This window comes from Bombyx mandarina, chromosome 01, assembly GCF_030267445.1.
Source record: "Bombyx mandarina strain Sakado chromosome 01, ASM3026744v2".
NCBI lineage: Eukaryota > Metazoa > Arthropoda > Insecta > Lepidoptera > Bombycidae > Bombyx > Bombyx mandarina.
Window position 1 is genome coordinate 7,186,273 of NC_143208.1, and position 26,244 is coordinate 7,212,516.

A 26,244-nucleotide genomic window follows, 5' to 3' on the forward strand; every position below is an offset into this window, starting at 1 on the left:
TATGTATTGACAGACTATTACATCAGTAAATATCATGCTTTCAAAATATTAATGAAAATTTATCATCAATTTCGATGTAATTTTCCCTAGTGTAATGTTAATTTACGAAATCGATATGGATACAATATTTTAATTATATTTTTTAGATTTAAGACTATAGAGCGACACTTTTAAGTCTTACATTTTTATTTAAAGTTTAATTATAAAAAACTAAAACAAAATGCCGCTTCCAAGCACTGTTTTGGATTTCACTTCAAGCGTGTCCATTTTTTCGGATAAAAGAGTAAGTTCTTTGCGTTTTATTATTATTATTTAATAACGATTCTAATTCAATTAATGCTATTAAACAGTAAACTAGTCGGACACGCTCGGCCCCTTTACTGACCCCTTTTCTGATACTAGTAATTTGCTTATTATTATTTTTAAGTGATTTTATGACCTGGTACTTAACTAAGGCCTTTTTTAAGTGATTAATTATAATTTATAATCTTATTTTTATGAAAAATGAAATGAAATGAAATGATATGAGATGAGATGATATGAGGGATGAAATATAATCTCAGTAAAATGGTGGTCATTTATTGGGATTTTGTCAGTGAACTTTTTGGAGGAGCCCGAGAAGTTACGTCCAGCGGCTTTGTTTCATTTTCCCACATTTGTGCACTTTCACAGATATTAAACAGTTAATAAACCACCGCTATTACACATTTAAACCTGAAAAAACACTAAACAGACAAAGTAAAACAAATCACGCAACTTCATTCCTCGCGTTCCCGCCAAAAAGTCATTTGCTTATTAAAATCTGATTCTGATCAACAATTCTGACAATTTCATGGATTTCAATAATTTTATGCGTGGACCAGGAATTGAGTTTCTAAAATAAAAAATTGCCTTGGTTATAACGTTATCTAGCTGGCAGTTAAATTCCCGTCGAAATAGCTCCAGATTTTTTGGGAGTTGCCGGAACAAGCAGTAGGTATAGAAATTATGTTTTAGTGGAACCGTGTAAACTTTAATTTTATTAAGTATTTGGTAAAAAAAGTACTGGTTTCTGACATTTCATAGTGCTGATATATATAACTACATAAATAATATAATAACTATACTGAGACCTTAGAACTTATATCTCAATGTGGGTGGCGCATTTACGGTGTGGACGAAAAAAAGGGTCACTAGTACAAAATACTACAAAAAAGAACCTTTGTTATGATTGTAATAAAATTTTAATACGAAAACTGTTACTATACTTGTAGTTAAATTTTTATTTACTCCGTAAAATTATTATAATAATATAATACATTATTATTTTCATAATAATAATGCCCCCCTAAGTCCTACATTACGCCCGAGTCGACCATCAGAACACGTTGGGGGCGGGCAACGTATGCTATATAAACTTATACGGCTAACAAGGCAAAGGCAAACCCAGTAAAATGGAGAATAATTTGAATAATGAGCGAATAGGGCCGCTCCCCGGGGGCGATCGCCGGGGCACGTCTGTAGCTGGTGGCGGACGTGGCAGAATGCTAGCCAGCGACTCACGGCGTACCGGCTGGTCGGGAGTCGGAGACAGGGAGGCTTGGGGTAGGTCTCCAGATGCTACAGCCGAAGAATTTAACGATGTTGCTTTGCGGGGTAGGGATATGTCTCCCACATGCTCTGCTGGCACATCGTCATCGACCACAGGTTCTATTAACGATGACGCAAGAAGGAAGTGGTCACGAACCGAACTTGAAGAACTTATGTTTTGTTTCTATCTAGCCAGAGCAGGAGAGCCTGGCTATATAAAACGACTAGAAAATACCTTTAAAGACCGAAATTAACATATCATAAAGTTTAGAAAATTCACAGGAAATACACTATCCAATCAGGCACGATACATAGAGAAATTAGACGCGAAAATCAACACACACATCATGCAGAAACAAGCTGCCATACACACAGTCACCATCATCATGAAAGTCTTGGGAGATACGGTCTTCGTAGGAGGGGAAACTGAGCCACCTTTTCCCTGAGGGTCTCGGAGCGGGAGCTTAGTAAGTCGAGCCAAGAGCTCGAGTAGAGGAACAAATAATATAAAATTTATATATTATTATTTTAATTTTATTATTATTTAGATTCCTCCAAATCATTCCATAATTCAACCCTGTTGTATTATGCTTGCTTTTTTGTCTCTATTTTAATTATGAAAATAGTCAGTTTCCTTGACAGTTATATCATGAACCATTCGGCTACAAGTATCACAGGATCTACTTAACACCGGTAACAACTCATACTGGAAATGATATGGGGTCGATCTGTTTTCCATTATGCTTTCCAAGGTGTTGAGTGTTTATATATATGATATACAGAAGGCACAGAAAGACTAACGTTTGTCACACTGATTACGTGCCGCAAACCAGAAAAAGGTTTATTAGCAGCTCTTTCACAGAGTATGAATTTCACCGGAGGATTTGTATTGTAACTAAACTTGGCTCTCCACTGATCGTTTTGTTGGTACAGGGCAATCTATTAGCTTTCACTCTTTTCTATTAACTTTTTTTTTGTTACAAGAAAAGTAAACCGTATTTTGCGTATAATAAAAAAAAAAGTTAATTTATTACACTACTTCAACAGATCTTTCGAAATGTTAATTAATCCCTTTAATTAAAAATTGTTTTATTATTTTAGGATTACGCATTCAACAACCGCCTCCGATGGAACAGTATAAAGACATTTATTTACTTAGCTTGCACATATTCAGGTTCGACATACAATTTCGATTTATTCTCCAAAATTTGCGAAAAAGGTATTTATATAAGTTATGTATGTCATCATTCCAGTAGACAAGTAGATATTATACTGTCGCTAGGTACATTAATTAATTGATACATTGAACTCTGAGACCGAATGGCTGTCGCTTCGAATTACTATCAATTGTCAATTAACGGGGTCAGCCGTATGTAAGCGGTGTGAATTGTGATTCCAGTAATTGGGCGAAACACGTTTAATTATTGACTACGAACAGTAATTGTTCCTGGAATATATATGTATCAATCATGATTTGATTCTATTAAATTCAATCAAATATAACCGCATTCATTATTGTCATTATTAGATTAGTGATATTATTTATTTGTTTATGGTCATCGATTGTTTGTAACAAATGAGTAACAGAACAAGTAACACAATAGAAATAATACGTCCTTCCCTTAATCGATCGTGTGTTCGTTTCCTACCCTAATTCGATTTACATTCGGTAAAAACCCATATCAATGTCGAGAGCATAGAATTTTCAATGCTGATCAATGTTGCGTGAATAGGTGACATTGATAATATATATTTCACATTATAATACAAAACCGATATTATAAATATCAAACGTTTGACGTAGGTACCGAATGTTGGCCTTTATTCGTTTCGTAGAACCTCTTTCAATAATATAGACAAAGTTACCGAGCATCTTGAAAAATATTATTGAATATGTAACGGATTATTTATTGTAAAGTTCGTCCTTGTATTGGACTGAGAGGCGTTCATGTATTGAGTTGCACTATTTTTATTGGAGCTATTATTCGAAGGTCAATGTTAGAGGTATCGAAGCGTGGAGCATGATACACTGCGTACTTGATTCAATGATGCATACATGGTTGGTCGTGGGTGTTGTCCTAACGCTATTTATGAATAAGTACGCCATGAAGCATGCACTTTTTTTTAACTCTCGTAATAGAGGTTATTTAATTGACAAGATTGACTGTGATGGTGTTAAATGATCAAAAGTTTGCCGAGAATCGATATTACACACGAGTTTTTTGACGACAATTGAATGACTTTGATGATATTAATTTACGGGTTCTAAAGTCATTTTTACACTTCATCCTATAAGTCTGCTGGGACAAAGTGTATTTTATTGTTAGTTGGACGATCCATCGTGTCACCTCGTGTCAACAATGATCAAAGCGCACTTCGATTATGGCGCTCAAACAAAGTGGTATCGACCGCGTTCAGCTTTACATAGACAGCCATTACGGGAATTGAATGATGTTGTGAGATTTAAAACGTGTATCGAAACATATCTCAAATTAACCCTTAAACGCAAAAATATATCATTTCAAGGTTAAGTCGAGAAGGAGAGAGATTGATGACTCTTCTTTGAAACGCTATCTCTTTAATTTATTATAAACTATTATATTTTAATCAAGGATGATAATTTCAATGAAACATTTTGTATTTTTTATTTTAGTTTTGTGTTTCAACTCTTGTTATTTGAAACCTCAGTCAGGTTTCATGTATCTAACATTTTTATTGTATCTCTTGAATGCAGTGAGAATATATGAATTCGTTTTGTGCGAAGTGACGATAGGCATGCCTTATTTGTTCATGGATAGTTTTATTAAGCAATACACGAAAAAAAATGATTGCAACAAACACTTGAATCCGCTTCTACGGGGGATAAGCTTCGGTTTGTTCCTACAAACTGCACTATGGACATTATTAGTAAGTATTATAAAGATTTTTTAGTAAGAAGCCAAGCTCGCAGAGTTTAGGCGTACGTTCCCGGTCTATTAGACTAGACAGCCATTTTTTCGGAATGAGTCGTGAGCGTGCATCGATAGATAGATTAAAACATTGAGGCAAGTACGGTTTTTAAATTCAAAGCACACCTAACAATTTTCGCGAAACCCTTCCAATTAAAACGAAGATTTAAAATTTTTTTGACAATCTCCATAAGCATGATTGCTTTCCACCAACAAAAGCCGAGATAGTGGTACCAATCCATGAATAGCACGATTAAATATCAGTTCTCAATATTGGAACTAGGACACGGTCATAAAAAAAATAATGTTACAAATGTTGCGTTTATAAGCCGCTAGTTGTACTGACGCTGGTGGAAAGCTGAGCGTCAACTACAGACTATTATCTATTGCCTTAGCTGTTATTTCCTTTAAGACCGAATACACAATTAATTTATGGAAAAAAATATTGGACGTTACATCTGAATTGACAACGTAGTTTTGAAGTTAAGAACGTTTTACTAAAACAACGGTATCGAATGCCAGAACGCGGCGTACTTAGCGGACTCAATGCGCTACCTAATCTACAGCTTACAAGAATACCCGTCGTGGACTAGATGCCAAAAAGCGGAACATTGTATTCCGGTCCAAGACGTTATATCGAGATGCCGCGAGAACAATGTCACCAAGCTTTCCGTTACATCAGCTCATCTCAACTACATGTAAGTATATGATATCTCAAGGTGGGTGGCGCATTTACGTCGTAGATGGGGCTAAGGACTCCTATGACCACTTAACACTAGGTGAGCTGTGAGCTCGTCCACACATCTAAGCAATAAAAAATACACTCAGTCGATCTCTAAAAAATTGACGCGTGATGAAATTATTTTGTTATACTTTTTTTGCAATCCACTCTAAAAATAGAACGTAGGGTTATAAGCACACATAGAATTAAATTAGTTAAAAAAAGAGAGAAATCTAACATTAATATTGTCAGGTGTTAAGGTTTTTCCTCTATTCTACTAGCCCTTGAAAGCAACTAACCTAGAATTACTTTGAACATAATATTACACCACGAAGCCAACATTTTGCAAACAATCTCATCCGTCTTTGCTCTATGCATTTATTTATGTGACCGTGAAAAGATTTCAAAGCGTTTCCATCAAGTTCAAAGTTTAAATATTTACATGGTAATAACAGTGAAAGGTCAAAGGTATCGCGATGAATATTTCTTGTGAATATAATTTAGTTGATGTTTTTAGCATAATATTTTATTTGCCAGTGAGTGTTCTAGGATTCATTTAATAGTTAGCTGCGTATTGAAAGGTTTTTTTTATTTTTTTATTGCCTAGATGGATGGACGAGCTCACAGCCCACCTGGTGTTAAGTGGTTACTGGAGCCCATAGACATCTGCAACGTAAATGCACCACCCACCTCGAGATATAAGTTCTAAGGTTTCAGTATAGTTACAACGGCTACCCCACCCTTCGAACCGAAACGCATTACTGCTTCACGGCGGAAATAGGCGGGGTGGTGCTACCTACCCATGCGGACTTCCAAGAGGTCTTACCACCAGTGATTACGCAAATTATAATTATGCGGGTTTGGTTTTTATTACACGATGTTAGTACTTTACCGTGGAAGTCAATCTTGAACATTTGTTGAGTACGTATTTCATTGGAAAAATTGGTACCCGCCTGCGGGATTCGAACACCGGTGCATCGCTACATACGAATGCACCGGACGTCTTATCCTTTAGGCAACGACGACTTCATATTAAGGTTGTTAAGTAGATCGTCGAAAAATTAATATTATTATGAATAATTTGTTACAGGGAGACATTTTCACAAGTTGACAGAAACGTGTTGACTACGAAACTGTTCATAATGGCATTAGTCTGGATATTCAATTTCTTTTTCTCTACCATTCAAATCGATTTATTGATTAAGGTTTGAACAAATTTGTTTCTAATCGTACACTATGCTATTTAAGTGACAATTTAAAAAAAAAACACGCCTTTTGTTTACAGTTGTTTCGTTTGACAGCTATGTTTAGATTATTTTCAACATTTATAACTGTTTTGTTTATCGTGATGACAACGAAGTCATACGCTGCGACAGCTTTTGTACAAATATTGGATATAAAGGCACCTCACTCGTACGTAAGTTTTTTTTTCCTTTTTTTATTGCTTACATTATATATATATATATATTTATATAAATGAATTGCTGTTCGTTAGTCTCGTTAAAACTCGAGAACGGCTGGACCGATTTGGCTAATTTTGGTCTTGAATTATTTGTGGAAGTCCAGAGAAGGTTTAAAAGGTAAATAAATATGAAAATGCTCGGAATTAAACAAAAATAACAATTTTGTTTTTCTTTTGATTCGTCCCCCGTCGGACAGATTCCTTTTGTTTGTTTTAAGTTTATTTTATACCTACAAAAGTTTAGGTTTTTTTATTTATCGATTGAGGCACTACGAAGTCTGCCGATTTAGCCAGTAATTAATATAATCTACCAAAAACAAAATCTAGCATAAGAAAGAAAATTTTGCGCCGGTGTGACTCCTAGTGTGTTTGTTATATACAAATTTTATTGGTTTTAACAATGCCTAAAGGCTCGACAATGAATCAACATAAGGTAACATCATGACAAGAACGTGGAAAGAACACAGTAGCGTATTTTTTTCTCTTTGCACATTTATTCATTAATTATCGAACACATGAGAAGTTTTATTTATTTTTAAGCATCACACTGAAATTATAGCATAAGAGTATCTGATGCAATATATATTTGTTCTATTTTTAATACGCTTTTATTAGCTTCAGACGTATGTATGTTTGTAACGGAATATTTATTGAACATGATTTTGACCTCCTTCAGACAGTCGGATTAATTCTAAATTGGATATTGTTTGAATTCGAAACGTCAAAGGTGTCAACGAGCGACGTCCGCTATGACGCCTTACCCTTTTCCATTTCCAGCCGTCAAGGGCGACACATCTGTTTCTTATTTCTTATACTCATTAATTTTAAATTCTTTATTTTGTCACTTATAGATAAATAATACAGTAAAAATATCAAACTAATAATACAGTCCACTCTTATTCACAGCGCAACAGATATACTTATTAAGGACCGATGACAATTCAATATTAGAAAAAATATAGAAATAATTGAAATTCAACTAAAAAATGAAAAATAAATAAAATTTAAAAAAACTAATAAAATACGCTTTTATAGAGAATCCAACTAAAAAAAATAATTTTTTTTTTTTATAAATTTGAATTAAAAATAGAGTAAGAAAATTTGATTTTATTGTAAAAAAAGCGTGGAGTGCATGGTATCAGTAGTTATAGATATTTTATGAACAGATATGAGTAGAAGGGTTATTTTGATAATATCCTGAAAACCAACCCACGCTTTTTTTCAAATAAAATATTTTTTCTTACACTATTTTTAATTCAAATTTATTTTTTATTATTTAGTTGAATTTTCTATAAAAGCGTATTTTTTTAGTTTTCTTATTTATTATTGGCAGTAGTGGGAGTTGAGCATAAGACGCGCCTGATGCTAAGGGGTTATAGCCGCTCGTGGACAACGGCAATACCAGAGGCTAGGCCGCTATCTACATACTTACCTATTTTGTTATTCATTTTAATTTTTGACCTTACAATCAATGGCTACATAAAAATGGAAGTTTATTAAAATATAAACGAGCATATTGTTATATTCAACAAAGATTCTATACAATTATGTAAATTAGCTTGTTCATGACGTAAATATAGAAAATACCTTTATAACAGAAAGCTATATTATATCAGGTAAAACTAGCTAATTATTGTTTAGAAGCTCGTGTTGTGCAGAGAAACATTATTAAGTTTGTAATAACATGAAACTAAATGAGAAATTCTTAGCATCAACAACCAGTTTCCAAGGTTGCCTGCTTGTTTTTCAATAAGCTCTCTCTAATACAAGTAATATTATATTATAATTTGCTTTCTCTAGAATATTCCATCGCATGTATTTTGATAGACTTAACGCCCTTAAAATTTACAAGGTTGTCTGGATAGCGTGTGTGGACTTTAGTTCTTGTTCTTGTGTGGAAATCTCCAAGGTATCCAGTAGGGCTTCCCGTTAAGCGGAATAATTTCAAATCGAGTGGTACAATTTCAATGAAATTAATTTACAAGGACTATGAAGCCATAAAAATTTTGTGTTTGTCCACTTTAAAGGCATAATATGATCATTTATCCAACTTTAACAATTATTACAATTGATTAATTTCTGTTGTATTAGATCTAAGTGACCATTTTAAGATGAAAGACGTCCAGTGCATTCGTGTTGAGTGATGCAGCGGTGTTCGAATCCCAGGCGGGTACCAATTTTTCTAATAAATGAAATACGTACTCATCAAATGTTCACGGTTGACTTCCACGCTGAAGGAATAACATAGTGTAATAAAAATAAAACCCGAAAAATTATAATTTGCGTAATTACTGGTGGTAGGATCTCTTGTGAGTCCGTGCGGGTAGGTACCACCACCCTGTCTATTTCTGTCGTGAAGCAGTAATCCGTTTCGGTTTGAAGGGCGGGGCAGCCGTTGTAACTATACTGAGATCTTTGAACTGATATCTCAAGGTGGGTGGCGCATTTACGCCGTAGATGTCTATGGGCTCCAGTAACCACTTAACACCAGTTGGGCTATGAGCTTGCCCACCCATCTAAGCAATAAAAACAATGTTGATATTAATAAAATGGTTTAAGCATTGCAAGTCAATATAAAACCGAAAGCTAACTAGATATCGACCGTCTTCTAGCTTTAATGTTAGGTTCAATTTAATTTATTTTTTCTTTTCTTTTGTCTATATCTCTGCTTTTAGCCTCTAGGGCCAATTCTGGCTTCGCTATGACTGGTAGTCGAACTCACAGTACCGAGCCTGAAAAAACTTGCTCACTCAGAAGAACAGAGAGAACAGTGTTTCGATAAATCTCGCACGGGATTAGAATCGCGACCCACTGAGAAGATCCGGCATGAACTCAGTGGGTTGTGTTCATGAATTAAGTTGCATGTCGAATTCTTCGTCGTATTCGAAAAGTTCGACGAAAACGATGACCTCTGTTTGGAATGCCTAAAATCACCGAGAGTTAATAGAGACTTTCCGAGAGAGAATTTCCTAGTTAAACATGCAACATTTTTTTAGTTTTTACAATCCTTATTTTGTAAAAATTCTATCATCTACTTTGTATTTACATTGGTACATTGTAGTTAAATTAATCCAAATATATCTTAAGCATATCTTTTGGAATCACATAAAGTTATACCGGAAAATAACCATATAAATTGAATGGTTCTGATTTACAAATTCACATAATCATGATGGATGCGTATAAGCGAAATGGTTGTGTGTTTACATCGGAAATCCATTGAAAATTTACCGATACACTGCGTAATTAATGTTCAACGTTGCATTTTCGTTGGCTCGCTGTCAACATTCTACGGAGGTTAGTTTACAGGCATCACTAATGGATACCTCGTCACACTAATCTCGTAACATGCATCCTGTACATAATTGGATATGTGACGGAGCATTCCAGTTTATCGAAAATTTCCATGTTTCATAGGCTACATCAGTTTTCGCTTTGAAATTAATTCGTTTCGCTGTTACGGATTTAATGATTACTAAATTCTGGTTTTAGAACTTCTTAATACAAAAAAAAATACGATATACCCTAAGGTATAGGTGAGGTTGCTCAGGCAAAGCTGATTTTGATATACCTTAATATTATTCCCGACTGATAAAAGCACGCTGCAGAGCTATTCAGGCGTAAATCTTTCATTTTGCGAAGTAATTAAGTGGACTTATCTGAACCAACCTCTTGGAGTTGAAACTCGGTATTTCTAGCACATTTAACATAGCGTCTCCTTCATTTTATATGTATACTGTATGCTGGCGATGATTAAATAATTGCTCACTTGCGAATTCTAGTATTGAAATTGTTCGATTGAATCATAATTTGAATTATTTTGTTGTTCTATGACTTTTTTATTGGAAATCAAATCCAAGCGTAGCAATTTTACCGAGAAATATAATAGAATTGGCCTCACGTGTATAGTAGCAAAAATCACATTTGTGGACTGCAGTTGTATGGGGCGGTCACCACTATCACAACAACTCTATTGAAAACATAAACAGATAAGATACTGATTTTGCATCGTCGTCGCTTATTGAAAAGCCACCTTGTCGTCTTAGTTTAGTATAATTTTAAAGATGTTTAATAAGTCGGATCGTCGACTATGTGTTAGTGGGATTCAGATGTGTTTTACGAGTGCACGTTTATATTGTGTCAAATATCCACAGTAATGAAGTCGTCGTGGCCTAAAGGATAAGACGTCTGGTGCGATCGAATCGTGTTGAGCGATGCACCGGTGTTCGAATCTCAGGCGGGTACCAATTTTTCTAATGAAATACGTACTCAACAAACGTTCACGATTGACTTCCACGGTGAAGGATTAACATCGTGTAATAAAAATCAAACCCGCAAAATTATAATTTGTGTAATTACCGGTGGTAGGACCTCTTGAGAGTCCGCGCGGGTAGGTACCACCCCCTTACTTATTTCAGCCGTGAAGCAGTAATGCGTTTCGGTTTGAAGGGCGGGGCAGCCGTCGTAACTATACTTGAGACCTTAGACCTCATATCTCAAGGTAGGTGGTGCATTTACGTTGTAGATATCTACGGGTTCCAGTAACCACTTAGCACCAGGTGGGCTGTGAGCTCGTCCACCCATATAAGCAATAAAAAAAATCTTAATGATGTATAAGTCGGATCGTCGACTATGTGTTATTGGGATTCAGATTAAACACAGTGTGTTTTATGAGTGGACGTTTAAAATGTGTCAAAATAAATATCCACTGTCAAATATCCATAGTTAGCGAGCGTTTCTATAAGTGTACGACTATTCGTACACTTCTTGCAGACCATCCGACGAGAGGTTGCAAGTTTTTTTTTTTTTGCTTAGATAGGTGGACGAGCTCACAGCCCACCTGGTGTTAAGTGGTTACTGAAGCCCATAGACATCTACAACGTAAATGCGCCACCCACCTCGAGATATAAGTTCTAAGGTCTCAGTATAGTTACAACGGCTACCCCACCCTCCGAACCGAAACGCATTACTGCTTCACGGCGGAAATAGGCGGGGTGGTGGTACCTACCCGTGCGGACTCCCAAGAGGTCCTTCCAACAGTGATAAAAGAAAAAATGAACTCATAAAGTGAACTGGGTGATTGAATCGCTGAGTGACTACGTGACTGATTTTATTTCACGCTTATAAATATTAACGAATTTTTCTACTTGCATATTGCAAGCGAACCTCATACTTTTACATGTCATGCTTAGGTAATGTTCTCATCTTGCAACGTATAAGATTGTGATTAAATTTTACATGCCTCGTACCACCGGTATATGAACTTTATGATTTGGCTGGAGCGGATGATGTGTTATGTATTACCTTTGGACTGGTGAGATAAAATTAATCACAGACTCCATTTTATATTTATTACTAGTCACTTGTCGAGCCATATGATTTTGGTTGAGCGAAGATCATGATAGTTAGCAATAATGATTTTCTTACCCTCATTACTTTATGATCAATCAATTTAATTAAGTTCGATCTATCGAAATGTCATTACTGCTTATATAATAAATTAATAACCGTGTTTTTTTTATTGCTCTTATAGGCAGACGAGCATATGGCCCACCTGATGGTGAGTGGTTACCGTCGCCCATGGACTTCAACAATGCCAGGGGCAGAACCAAGCCGCTGCCTACCGTTAATCACTCTCCACAAGCCTCGTTTGAAGAAGGATATGTCATAGCGCTCGATAAACACCGCGGAGGGGAGCTCATTCCAAAGCCGGATGGTACGTGGCAAAAAATATTTCTGGAAACGCACTGTTGATGAACGCAGTGGTTCTATACGTACAAAAATATGGCAATATACGTACAAAAATAAAAATCTATCGTGCACTAACATATCGGTACCAAGTAAAGCAGAAAAACGTATTTTGAGCATAGTTTATTGAGCCGTTTATTGACCGTCTATATGTAACTCCCAGGGGATTCATACAACGGCCACTATATATAAAACTATACAGTTATATTATGTAGTTAGTACTAAAACGACTTTTATAGTTTAAAATTCAAATTTCTCGTTTTTTCTATTAAGAAATGTAGTTGCTTTGAATACTTAACAGATTTCGTGATCGAGAACGTAGCTCAGCTGTAATGGATACAGTAAAAGTAGTCTTAATGGTATTTCCGACTTGGGAAAAAAAACATAAAAAAATAACGAAGATAATTTAATTGACAAATTGAAAAAGAACATTAGTAGTATTTAGATATTCTTTGAATCTGTTTTTATTGTATTTTCTTTTTGTGTACAATAAGTATAAAATTGGTATAGTACAGTCTCGAATGGTGAATTTCTTCGGACACGTTTCGCGACGAGATGGCCGGTCCATAGAACGCCTCGTCATTCCGATAGAGGCACCCGTCACGTGCGGACGTGCTCATCGACCACTCGATCGCCCGGTCTTTGTTCGCCTGGCTTTTGTTAGCCCGGCCATTGTTCGCGCGGCCTGTGTTTGTGGTACATCTGCCGACTAAGTGCTCTTCCTGGAAGTTTTTATTTGTTTTGTTTCCTTTTGTTGTTTCTGTGTTCGTGGTACATCTGCCGACAAACTGTTTTCCTGGAAGTGTTTAATTGTTCTGTTTCTTTTTGTTATTTCCGTTTTGTTGTGTTTTTTCTTTGTCCTGTAGTAATCGTGCCGCATCGCCACCTGTGTTCAATAGAACCGCTCAGGTCCGAGAAGTTGGGGCCTCGCCGCAAGGCGAGTGTTTTCAAGACCCGGGGCCGCCCCACCTGGGCACTCAGCGATCATGGACGCTGTATTCGCGGAATTCCTCCGACTTCGCCACCCACAGCTCGCCTCAGAGTTTCTCGCCTTCAAGGCCGATCACACCGCGAGCCCTCTCGTGGACTCCGCCGAGCTCGCTGCTCCTGCGTCGCCTGTACCTGCGTGCAAAGCTTCTGCATCGAGCACCGCAGCCTCCGTCGTGCCTGCCGTTCCCGCGTCGCCTATACTGGCGAGTAAAACTGCTGCGTCGTCCGCCGTGGCCACCGTTCCAGCAGCGCGATCATCCGCAGCCTCCGTCGTGCCCTCCAAAACACCTGCTCGTAGGTCACCTGCGCCCGCCTCCTCGTCCTCCGACTCTGACTCGGAGATGGAGGTCGACCTCGCTCCCGTCTCATCGACGGATGGATTCACCCTGGTACAAAAGGGTAAGAAGCGTGCCGCGGAGTCTCGAGCTCCCGCGGCCGCTAAAATTAGCAAAGCCGCGAACGCGTCGCGCCCCCGCCCTCAGACTCCCGTTGCGCCTCCAGCCCGTGCCACTCCGTCGCCGCGTCCGGTGGCACAAAATAAAACCCCTCCCCCTCCCCCGGTAATCCTCCAAGAGAAGGCAGCTTGGGATCGAGTTTCCCTGGCCCTTAAGGCCAAAAATATCAACTTCACGAATGCCCGTAACCTCGCGAATGGCATTCAAATTAAGGTTCGAACACCCGACGACCATAGGGCCCTCTCTTCTTACCTCCGTAAGGAGCGTATAAGTTTCTACACGTATACGCTCCAGGAGGAGCGCGAACTCCGTGCCGTCATACGTGGCATCCCTAAAGAGTTGGATGCCGAGCTAGTCAAGGCCGACCTTCTCGAACAAGGCCTACCGGTTAACTACGTACACCGCATGCACACAGGTCGCGGAAGGGAGCCATATAACATGGTTCTCGTCGCCCTCCAGCCTACCCCCGAGGGTAAGCAAATATTCAACATCCGTACGGTCTGTAGGAATCGCCGTCGAATCCCCACACAAGAAAGGCACACCTAGCCAGTGCCATAACTACCAATTATACGGGCATTCTTCCCGTAACTGTCACGCGCGCCCCCGATGCGTCAAGTGTTTAGGAGATCACGCCACGGCCCTCTGCACTCGCGATCAAAAAACCGCGACGGAACCGCCTAGCTGCGTCCTGTGTCGTACACAGGGTCACCCCGCAAATTACCGCGGATGCCCCCGAGCCCCGAAAATAAATCGCCGCGTCGCCCGCCAAAACCGCCTCCGAGCTTCCGGCCCAGACATCAAAGCCTCGGCACCCTCTGTGTCGCAGGCTAAGCCAGCGTTCGTTTCGGCGCCGGTGCCCAGTGTCTCGGCTTGGGCGAAACCGCTGCCGTACACGAACACGGTTACAACTCCCTCCTCCGCGATTCGTCCCGCTCCCGCAACTCGTCCCTCTCCCGCGACTTGCCCTCCGACCGCGTCCGACAATCTCGCTTTAGCGATCGACTTCTTTCAGTCGATCAACTTTGAGCGCGTTAACGCTTTGGGCGACGCCATTCGCGCTGCCTCCACTGCACAACACTTTATCGCCGTTGTGCAAGAATACGCCGACGTATACGCGTCATTAAATACGTACGTCCTCCCCTCACTCCGCCGGTAATCAATGGCGTATATAAGTAGAATAAAGCCCCTATCCGTAACGATAGGATTTTTTAACGCTTACGGTCTCGCAAATCAACGTGATCAGGTTTCTGACTTTTTGCGTGACCATCAAATTGATATCTTTTTAGTGCAGGAGACCCTACTTAAGCCCGCGCGCCGTGACCCTAAAATCGCGAACTACAACATGGTCAGGAACGACAGGCTCTCTGCCCGTGGTGGTGATACCGTCATTTACTATAGAAGAGCCCTGCATTGTGTCCCGCTCGATCCTCCCGCGCTCGCTAATATCGAAGCATCAGTGTGCCGAATCTCACTGACGGGACACGCGCCGATCGTTATCGCGTCCGTTTATCTTCCACCGGATAAGATCGTTCTAAGCAGTGATATCGAGGCGCTGCTCGGTATGGGGAGCTCTGTCATTCTGGCGGGCGACCTAAATTGTAAACACATCAGGTGGAACTCACACACCACAACCCCGAATGGCAGGCGGCTTGACGCGTTAGTCGATGATCTCGCCTTCGATATCGTCGTTCCGTTAACCCCGACTCACTACCCGCTAAATATCGCGCATCGCCCGGATATACTCGACATAGCGTTATTAAAAAACGTAACTCTGCGCTTACACTCGATCGAAGTAGTTTCAGAGTTAGATTCAGACCACCGTCCCGTCGTTATGAAGCTCGGTCGCGCTCCCGATTCCGTTCCCGTCACGAGGACTGTGGTGGATTGGCACACGCTGGGCATCAGCCTGGCTGAATCTGATCCACCATCGCTCCCGTTTAACCCGGACTCTACCCCGTCTCCTCAGGATACCGCTGAAGCCATAGACATCTTAACATCACACATAGGACATTAGATAGGACATTAGATAGGTCATCGAAACAAGTTGTAGCGGAGGACTTCTTTCACCGCTTCAAATTGTCCGACGATATTAGGGAACTCCTTAGAGCTAAGAACGCCTCGATACGGGCCTACGACAGGTATCCTACCGCGGATAATCGTACTCGAATGCGTGCCCTACAACGCGACGTAAAGTCTCGCATCGCCGAAGTCCGAGATGCCAGATGGTCTGATTTCTTAGAAGGACTCGCGCCCTCCCAAAGGTCTTACTACCGCTTAGCTCGTACTCTCAAATCGGATACGGTAGTAACTATGCCCCCTCTCGTAGGCCCCTCAGGCCGACTCGCGGCCTTTGATGATGACGAAAAAGCAGAGCTGCTGGCCGATACATTGCAAACCCAGTGCACGCCCAGCACTCAATCCGTGGACCCTGTTCATGTAGAATTAGTAGACAGTGAGGTAGAACGCAGAGCCTCCTTGCTACCCTCGGATGCGTTACCACCCATCACCCCGATGGAAGTTAAAGACTTGATCAAAGACCTACGTCCTCGCAAGGCTCCCGGTTCCGACGGTATATCTAACCGCGTTATTAAACTTCTACCCGTCCAACTCATCGTGATGTTGGCATCTATTTTCAATGCCGCTATGGCGAACTGTATCTTTCCCGCGGTGTGGAAAGAAGCGGACGTTATCGGCATACATAAACCCGGTAAACCAAAAAATCATCCGACGAGCTACCGCCCGATTAGCCTCCTCATGTCTCTAGGCAAGCTGTATGAGCGTCTGCTCTACAAGCGCCTCAGAGATTTCGTCTCATCCAAGGGCATTCTCATCGATGAACAATTCGGATTCCGTACAAATCACTCATGCGTTCAACAGGTGCACCGCCTCACGGAGCACATTCTTGTGGGGCTTAATCGACCAAAACCGTTATACACGGGAGCTCTCTTCTTCGACGTCGCAAAAGCGTTCGACAAAGTCTGGCACAATGGTTTGATTTTCAAACTATTCAACATGGGCGTGCCGGATAGTCTCGTGCTCATCATACGAGACTTCTTGTCGAACCGCTCTTTTCGATATCGAGTCGAGGGAACCCGCTCCTCCCCACGACCTCTCACAGCTGGAGTCCCGCAAGGCTCTGTCCTCTCACCCCTCCTATTTAGCTTATTCGTCAACGATATTCCCCGGTCGCCGCCGACCCATTTAGCTTTATTCGCCGACGACACGACTGTTTACTATTCTAGTAGAAATAAGTCCCTAATCGCGAAGAAGCTTCAGAGCGCAGCCCTAGCCCTAGGACAGTGGTTCCGAAAATGGCGCATAGACATCAACCCAGCGAAAAGTACTGCGGTGCTATTTCAGAGGGGAAGCTCCACACGGATTTCCTCCCGGATTAGGAGGAGGAATCTCACACCCCCGATTACTCTCTTTAGACAACCCATACCCTGGGCCAGGAAGGTCAAGTACCTGGGCGTTACCCTGGATGCATCGATGACATTCCGCCCGCATATAAAATCAGTCCGTGACCGTGCCGCGTTTATTCTCGGTAGACTCTACCCCATGATCTGTAAGCGGAGTAAAATGTCCCTTCGGAACAAGGTGACACTTTACAAAACTTGCATAAGGCCCGTCATGACTTACGCGAGTGTGGTGTTCGCTCACGCGGCCCGCACACACATAGACACCCTCCAATCCCTACAATCCCGCTTTTGCAGGTTAGCTGTCGGGGCTCCGTGGTTCGTGAGGAACGTTGACCTACACGACGACCTGGGCCTCGAATCAATTCGGAAATACATGAAGTCAGCGTCGGAACGATACTTCGATAAGGCTATGCGTCATGATAATCGCCTTATCGTTGCCGCCGCTGACTACTCCCCGAATCCTGATCATGCAGGAGCCAGTCACCGTCGACGCCCTAGACACGTCCTTACGGATCCATCAGATCCAATAACCTTTGCATTAGATGCCTTCAGCTCTAATACTAGGGGCAGGCTTAGGGACCCCGGTAACCGTACTCGTCGAACTCGACAAAGAGGTCGACGTGCAACCTAACCTATGCATCAGCCCGCTGAGTTTCTCGCCGGATCTTCTCAGCGGGTCGCGATTCCGATCCGGTAGTAGATTCATTCGCGAAGCAGCTACTCTTGAGCTGTTAGGTCTCCTTCGGAGGCGCTCGGGTAGCTGTTAGCAAATCCCACCTCTCCTGGCTGAGCCTTTGCTCGCCCACGTGTCCTGGTGAAACTGGAAAGGCCTTCGGGCCACCAGTAAACTTTCAATCATAAAAAAAAAAAAAAAAAGAACGCCTCGTTGTACAGAGAAGCGTTGATGGTAAAAGACCGCGCGGGAGGCCACCAATACGGTGGACCGACCAAATTAAAACTGCAGTGGGAGGTCCCCTAAATGAGTGCAGTAGAATGGCCTCGAGCAGGGAGAGATGGCGCAACATCGTGAGACGCATCAAGTCTGCCCGTTCCAACACTACATGACGATCACGACCACTCTGTCAAGACGACTAAGAAGAAGAAGTATAAATAAAAATAACATTTAATTTAAATGGCTACGAATGTGCGGCAAAATAAAACAAACACTAATTATGTGACTGTTGTTTCAGACATTATCTATAGATCACATTTCATACACGTTTGGAATTGGATTTTTGGGACTGTATGACTACGGGTCCGTGTCGCCTTATACGATGGTCGATAATGCTGTTGTCGCTTTTACGGTAGCATTCACGACATCCGCTTTAGTTCGAGCGTGGATCGTGAGAATATTGTATTTGGCCTTGAAAAGTTGCGTTGAAGTGGAAGATTCTGTGAACCCGCATTATCTTGTATTCGCTATTTTACCTATGAGCACTGAATTTCTTCACACGCACAAATTGTATACGTTCTACATATATTTTAACATCATGTTCGCTTCGATGGCGTACCTCGTAAGTGAAGACAATAATATGCACGTTTAAAAAAATTACCTACTAACAAAATAGACGGGGTAGTGCTAAACAATGACTTAACAGGTCAAGCCAGTTTCTACTTATGTAGGTACAGTCTACTTTTAAAATTAAATGATTTTGAATCGCAAATTATTGATGTGAAACATCTATAGCCGCACGTAAAACCGATTTCTGGCGTGGTGACGCATGCCGTGGCGACGCGTCGCCATGCGCAATCGACTGTGCGATTCTCTCCCACTCGATCCGGCGTTAAGCCATCTCTCTCGCTACACTGAGCTCGGATACCTATAGTGTATATTTTATTTTATCATTATGACATATTTAGTTTCTATCACAATCTGTTCTTTTATGCATATTACTTTTACAAAATAATGTCGATGTTTCACATCTGCCAGGCGTCCCGTGACGGCTCACATTTTTTAATAATAATACGCTATATTATATAATAATATACAGTAATAAGCTGCATGTATATTATAATTATGAAAACTTTTGCTTGTATCTGCCGCGAAAAAGTCATGTGTTCCGTTTTGGAGGACCGGATAGTTGTTATATCGTTTATTTGAAATTTCGAATTTGTGTCTCAGGAGTCGTGAATTCAATGTGAATTTATATAGGCTGTACAACTTAACATTTTCTGAACCATGAGCTCACTGATACAATTACAACAATAGATCGTCTAATTTATTTGAAAGAAATAATCGTAACGTTGCTTATTTGTTGGGTGCTTTTAACAAATTTGATGAGGCAGTAAAATTCGAGTTATACATAGATATGAGTTCGAAAATTTGCTACGTCAGTTTTATTAATTCCATGTCATTTCTTTCAGACGATGTTGACGACAACCATGTCTAAGCTATTACAGAGCGAATTCAGATCCGTTAAAAACATTTACATTATTGGGATTCTTTGTTTTCTTGGATTCAGTTTGTCCCTTCCAATAATAGTGGTTAGTGCAAACCTCTGCGGAGTTTAACATATTGATATTATCCTTATTCAAACAATATCTTTGTATATAATGTTATAAATATTGTAAGTATTTAATTATTTTATTTCGAATTGAAATAATTGTAAATAACTTTTGCTCAAAGTCATGATAAATTTAAGCTTTTATTACTGGTAAGATTTATTTTAAAACAACAAACTTGTAACATAATACTACTAACTTAAAGTATATTTTAGCACGAGATGAGCTCGAATAAAATTCTTCTTTTTCTCCACCTTATCCCACTAGGTGGGGTCGGCACAGCTAATTTTTCTCTTCCATTCTCTTCTATCAGCCGTCATCTCAACACTCACTCCTCTCTCTCTCTCATATCGTCATTCACACACTCCATTCATGTCTTCTTCGGTCGACCTCTTCCCCCTCTACCTTGCACTACCATTTCCATACATCTCCTAGTCACATGCATCTTCTCTCTACGCATCACATGTCCATACCACGCTAACCGTCCGCTCCTTAATTTGTTGCTTACCGGGGCCACCAGCCCACTGAGTTTCTCGCCGGATCTTCTCAGTGGGTCGCGTTTCCGATCCGGTGGTAGATTCTGCGAAGCACTGCTCTTGCTAGGGTCAGTGTTAGCAACTCTCCGGTTGAGCCCCGCGAGCTCACCTACTAACGTTAGGGCGAAGCTGAAATAGCCTCTTAAGGCTATCAGCATAGGTAGGGAAAAAAAAAAAAAAAACCGGGGCCACTTTCACACTTCCTCTGATATACTCATTCTTTATCTTTATCTCGAGCTCGAATAAAATTAATTGTTTAAAATCGATATCTTAGATTTGTTATTTTTTTTAAGATTTGTTTATAGAATATTAAATGTAAATCGAACGGCGTGAAGTCATAAATATTTTTCGTTAGTTTCTGTCACAATGGAATCTTGTATAGTAAAATATATTTTTAAAGTACAGCTGCTAGCTACTTTATATGTATAATATAAAGTAGCTCCGAAGAATTCGCTTAATTAGAAAAGTTAAGTCGTATAACGCATATTCTAGTATTCGTATTCGCAAAAAGTTGCGTGCTCCATAAATTACTGTTTGTGAAGCTAAATCGTCAATTTTAAAAAGGTAAAATAAAAATAGAATCCACAAAAAAAAAAAAAACGTGGCACCTCAGAATGTTTAAAAAAGTCATTCCCTTTAAGCAACTCGACTGGCATAAAACATTCAGTGGTCGTACAAAAAATTCATTGTCCCAGTTGCTTCAGTTCGAATATCGTATACAGAACTGCCTTGACAAGGTTTCTTCGTGTACACAAAAACTTACGTTGCCTCCGTTTTTGGAATATAAATAAAAGAATAGTGTCGTATTTTAGGCCTTTAAATTCTGTTTTTAGGTTTGCTTATAATCTGGCAATAAGCAGGAAACATCACACAAAATACCTTGACTTGACTTATTAAAAGATGACAAAATAGGAAATCTTATACCTTTAAACGAGCAATTCTTGTATATATACACATATATATATAATCTGAATCTCGGAAACGGCTCCAACGATTTTCATAAAATTTAGTATACAGGGGATTTCGGGGGCGATAAATCGATCTAGCTACGATTTATTTTCAGAAAATGTTGTTTTATTCGTGTTTTGCAATAATCAACTTTATCGATAATCAACTTTATGACTCCTCCCGACATCTATTGGCGAATAATAATACTATTTTTACTGCTTTAAAGACACAAAAAGATGGTGTTATAATTTTTTTTTATCATCTAGTGAATATTTAAGTTACATAATTCCATTACGATTTGCATTTCAATACCATAATTTATACTATGTACATTTCAAACATCACCAGTCAGTAAAACAGAAGCTCTTACTATACTTGAGTAAAGTGATTTAAATGAATTTAATCACAAACATATTTAGCAAGATTTATTAAAAGTCGGTCTTGCCAGTCGAGAATTTGTATAGTGACAAAATATGCTCTTATGAAGTAAGTAGCGTTGCTTTTTAGTTATGTTTGTGTGAGATGAGCATTCTTGGTTATATTATATGATGTTGCCAAGAGGCTGGACGATTTTCTCATGAACTGCACTAATATTTTGACATCTTATACATATAAAATGTATATTACTCCCAAAATGGCGCAACTGCTATCACCGTTAAATAATGGTAAAAAGCAAGCGCAAGATAGGGTGAAGTGGAGACAGCTTGTGAGGGCCCTATGTACCAGCGGGGTACCCTAGGACTACAACAATAACAACAACAACAACAACAAAAACCATCACTGAAGCTTTTTAATGCCCACATTTAATCCAACGGAAAAATTTAGAAGCTTCTGTAGAGCTTTGAGCGTGAACTCGGTTATTCTTCTGACTAAAATGCTGCTCAATAGTAGTATTAGTCTAGTCTATTACTCGGTATTATTTGTATGTCATCGGTTACATAATAACTAATGCATGTCATCCAAGCTCTTGAATTCCTAAGACTTCTTTTAAAATACACGTACAGAGTGATTTTGTTCCATAGCTGCTTTTTGTAATGTAATTCTGTCTATCCGTTTTAATATCACAATAAGTGTTTAATAAGGATTGAAAATGGGAAATATTCACATCTCATAGTACATATTCATATCAGAATGACTAGTTCTGAATTCAAATGTCATATTATTATTGTTTTTTTATAGTTTGTGACAGTATTTATTGCTCAGATTATGTATAGTGGAATATGGTGATTTAATTTTTCTAACATTTTATTTCAAGTGCCTTGTAAAGAGGAAAATAACACCTAAAGATGCCCCTTACTGCACAAAATTAATGAGTTTTCAGTTTTGTACAAAAAGCTTGTTTTTCGTTTCAGTCCGTGAAAACAGCGGGTCCAATAAAAGGTCTGTTATCTGGATTGAGAGCTACCGTTCTATATTTGGGTGGCTTCAGAGTGGCCGTAGTCATGTGGGTGTACGGGGTACAGAGATTTTCGACCGATATACATTTCTGGCTCGGCTTCAAGCCAACTAAGTTTTGGACAATGTGCTGGACGCTGTTGCCTATAGTGTTATTGGTAAGCGGGGATCGGATGATATTTGAAATGTTCTTACGTAACGTATTAGTTAAGGAATGTCCCTCAATGCGATTATGTGGATTTTGTTGCAGATTTAAAAAAAAAATTCGCCTAAATCAATTCACTTTATTAACGCACGCGTCTAGTTTATCGTTAAAATGGTTTTGCTGACTTTAAAAGATATACTAATTTTTTTTAACGATGTGTATAATATTTTTAAATTTAAGTGTCAATAAGCTAATACGTTTCAGATGTTTTTGATACAAAAAATCTATCTTTTAACTCAAGTGACAGATTTCAGTCACAACGTATCGGCGGTTTTGTGGATTGTAATATCGCTGACGACCGTGGGGTTTTTTCAGATCAAGACACTAGCGAGATATCTCGTTCGGAATGTAAGTTCACGTTTTTCTTTACACCTAATACAAGTGTAAATGGGTTCCAATTTTGTGTTATTTTTTAATGAAGTGAAAAGAAAAGACGCTAATCTTCATAATTTAATTTGTATATTTTTATTAACTATGTCTGTTATCAATTATCAATCACTAAACACCTTTTGAGCTTTAGTTTAATAAGAAATACAAAGGAAAAAAGTTACTTGATCTGTTGTTGATGGGAATAAAAAAAACAAAATGTGTGCAATTCACACGTGGTAGAAGTGAAACCTTCCAAAATTTAAATACAATTATCCTAAACGTCTTAAGTATATGTAAAATTTTGTCATTAGTAAATAATTGTAAGGTAGCGCCCTCTGTGAATTGATATTTTAATTTCACGTATAATCCTAAATTAAAATTCACTACAAGAGCTTTCATACACACGTTAGTATTAAAAAATCTCTCAGATGGCGCTGTATTATATAGTACGTATATTTCTGTCTCATTCTTTGTATTTGTGTCTCTTACCTGTCGTTTTTTCCGTTGCATCCGGTTTGAAACCACAACGATTCTAAAGAAGTTTTCACTTCAAAAAATAACTTTAGTCACAAAATTGTCTCAAAAGTCGAATCATTAATTGGTGAATAAAACATAAGGCGCTTTAAATTGCTGATATCGTATTTATGTGAGGTTGCCTAGATCACTTGACAAATTCCAACAAGTCAGAGAGCACTTTACTTCAGATTGGAGCAATCCAACATACACAGCCTTTTAAAATAAAAGCCGAAATATATAGCTGAGAAAAAAAATTAATAATACTAATATAATACAAATTAGACTTCGTAAAGTTCTAGATTTAAAAAGAATACGGCAAAAAAGTGTCTTTAGATCAAAAATCATTATTTTAGATATCTCAGAAATCAATATCATGTTTAATATCGATTGTTTTAATAACATAATTTGAAAAGCGTCGACAGCGCCTCGATTTTAATTAACTTTTCGGCAATTTTGTGTCGCATAGTTTCTTCACTGAAGACGCGCGTATAAATAAATTTTAAAAGGAATATTTGAAAAAAAAAAAACTTTGTTACCGTTAAATTTTTACATTTAGAATATCTATTCTAATCTTAACACTGCCAGTTTATTTGCAATAATTTTAAAATTATTCATTAACATTTAAAAACGTCAACTCTGATAACGTTAATATTGATAATCAACTAAACATTAACAGACCCCATTTGAGTCAAACAAAGTTGTCACTTTCAGAATTTGGCAGCAGTTTTCAACTCCAATAAAAGATACGGACCGCCTGATGCGGAAGATCGTAGAAAAAGGGAAAACTACGACGAAACAATAAGTCATCGACAGTGTAAACACAACTGTAATATCTTGGACGTTAGTGTTTGTTTTAGCCATATTAATCTGGAGAAAAGAGTCACAATACACCGACGACAAATTGTAAAATACTTTCTGATGTGATTTCATGAATTATAGCAATATTATTCAAACTCAAATAGCTCCCCTTATCTATACTAATATTATAAATAGGAAAGATTTGTTTGTTTGTTTGTATTGAACAGGCTCCGAAACTACTGAACCGATTTGAAAAATTCTTTCATTGTTTGGAAGTTACACTATTCCAGACTGACATAGGCTATAATCTTTTTCGAAAAAAATTAGGGGTCCTTACTAAAACTCCAATAATTTAACCCTAGGTGTAAAAAAATACCTAAAATATTCTTTACGTCGCGTACCCTGCGAAAACTATTGATGATAGAATAAAATAATGTGCTACGACTTTGTAGAACACATTATTATTTACAAAAAGTGTCCCGACAGCATATGTTTAACTATTATAGTTGTCCGCAATAAGTGTTCTTTTATTTAAAAAAAAAACAAGATAAAATATCGTTGAAATTTTTGTTAAAGACCCGAGCGGAGCCGGAGCGGGCCGCTAGTAATAATAATATACCGAATTAAGCTTTAGTCGAGAACTTTAACTGCCGACCGCAAGGAATGTATTGAAGTCTCCGACTCAAATATTTGTATCCGTCGCGATGGCTACAATCTGGACCATCGATTGATAAATGGCCCCAATAGAATTCGCAACAAATAAAATGAATAATAAAAGCAGTCTGAGAATTGCAAGTATAAAAGTTCAATAAATTTCACCGGTGAAATTCCTTTCATCGACTCGGAATCACATGTCAAGGCCAAAAATCAAAGATGCACGACTCGCTGCGTATCACTCTATAAAAAAATCTAAATGGTTTCTTGTTTGTAGGACGTCATCGATTGCGATCATATGCCAATTATGGTGAAGACAAAGTCCACTACATCATTGTCTAGTTTAGATAGGTCTATGACAAATATTTATGAAGCCGATCCTTTGAATACATTAACGACCTCTAGTGGTTGGTTCAAAGCAGAGTCAGACAACTGAAGCTTATTTATAGATTTTTTTATTTTAGCTTTTATATGCATTTGTGATAAGTTGAACTGTTGACAAGGAAGCATTTTTGGAAAATAGAATTCATAAATGAAATTAACTCAACACAAAAATACAAATCCCAAAAATACATATCTGTGATTTATTCGTGTAGAAATATAGATTTTCAGAGATCGCAGACATTCAAATTTTTAAAACCAATTCGATATATTCGCTTTAATATAGCAGCAAAGAGGAAACGATTCTAAGCACGCTTGCCACTCCGAGAGATAAACTAATGGTACCATACACTAACAAGATTCGCGGGACGTTGAGAGCACGGCTGCAAACTCCAAGAACATCAGGCCATCCCGCAACTTCCTCGATAATTATTTTAAGGGAAACTTGCAGTCGGGCATGCCGAGCTTAAAAGCTGTGTTTTGTTTATGGTGCGGCACTTCAGTCTATCGGTAATTTAGTTTTAATAATGTTACGTCTGCGGCTGAGTGTGTTGTCATTTAACATTTTAGAAAACGTACTAGAGGATAATGTTTGAATTATTAGTATTGTGTATGTTTTTCATTTGTA

The 26,244-nt window shown here is 38.7% G+C and overlaps 1 protein-coding gene across 1 annotated transcript; it reads left to right on the forward strand.

The window, feature by feature from the left end:
* Positions 1–21: 21 nt before the first annotated feature.
* LOC114244562 (uncharacterized) lies at positions 22–26,244 on the forward strand. The gene is made up of 12 exons (XM_028176422.2): positions 22–283; positions 2,671–2,788; positions 4,304–4,476; positions 5,040–5,215; positions 6,329–6,443; positions 6,524–6,655; positions 18,503–18,826; positions 19,677–19,796; positions 22,651–22,851; positions 23,103–23,246; positions 24,495–24,623; positions 25,513–26,244. The coding sequence occupies exons 1-12, from the start codon at positions 221–223 to the stop codon at positions 25,669–25,671; spliced, it is 1,854 nt and encodes a 617-aa protein (XP_028032223.2). The 5' UTR covers positions 22–220; the 3' UTR covers positions 25,672–26,244.

What these genes read in the sequence shown, in the direction of transcription:
- LOC114244562 (XM_028176422.2), top strand. Translation starts at nt 221, where the DNA reads ATGCCGCTTCCAAGCACTGTTTTGGATTTCACTTCAAGCGTGTCCATT. An exon ending in CCATTTTTTCGGATAAAAGA is followed by an intron (nt 284 to 2,670) that starts GTAAGTTCTTTG and finishes TTATTATTTTAG; the next exon opens with GATTACGCATTCAACAACCG. An exon ending in CTGCACTATGGACATTATTA is followed by an intron (nt 4,477 to 5,039) that starts GTAAGTATTATA and finishes ATCGAATGCCAG; the next exon opens with AACGCGGCGTACTTAGCGGA.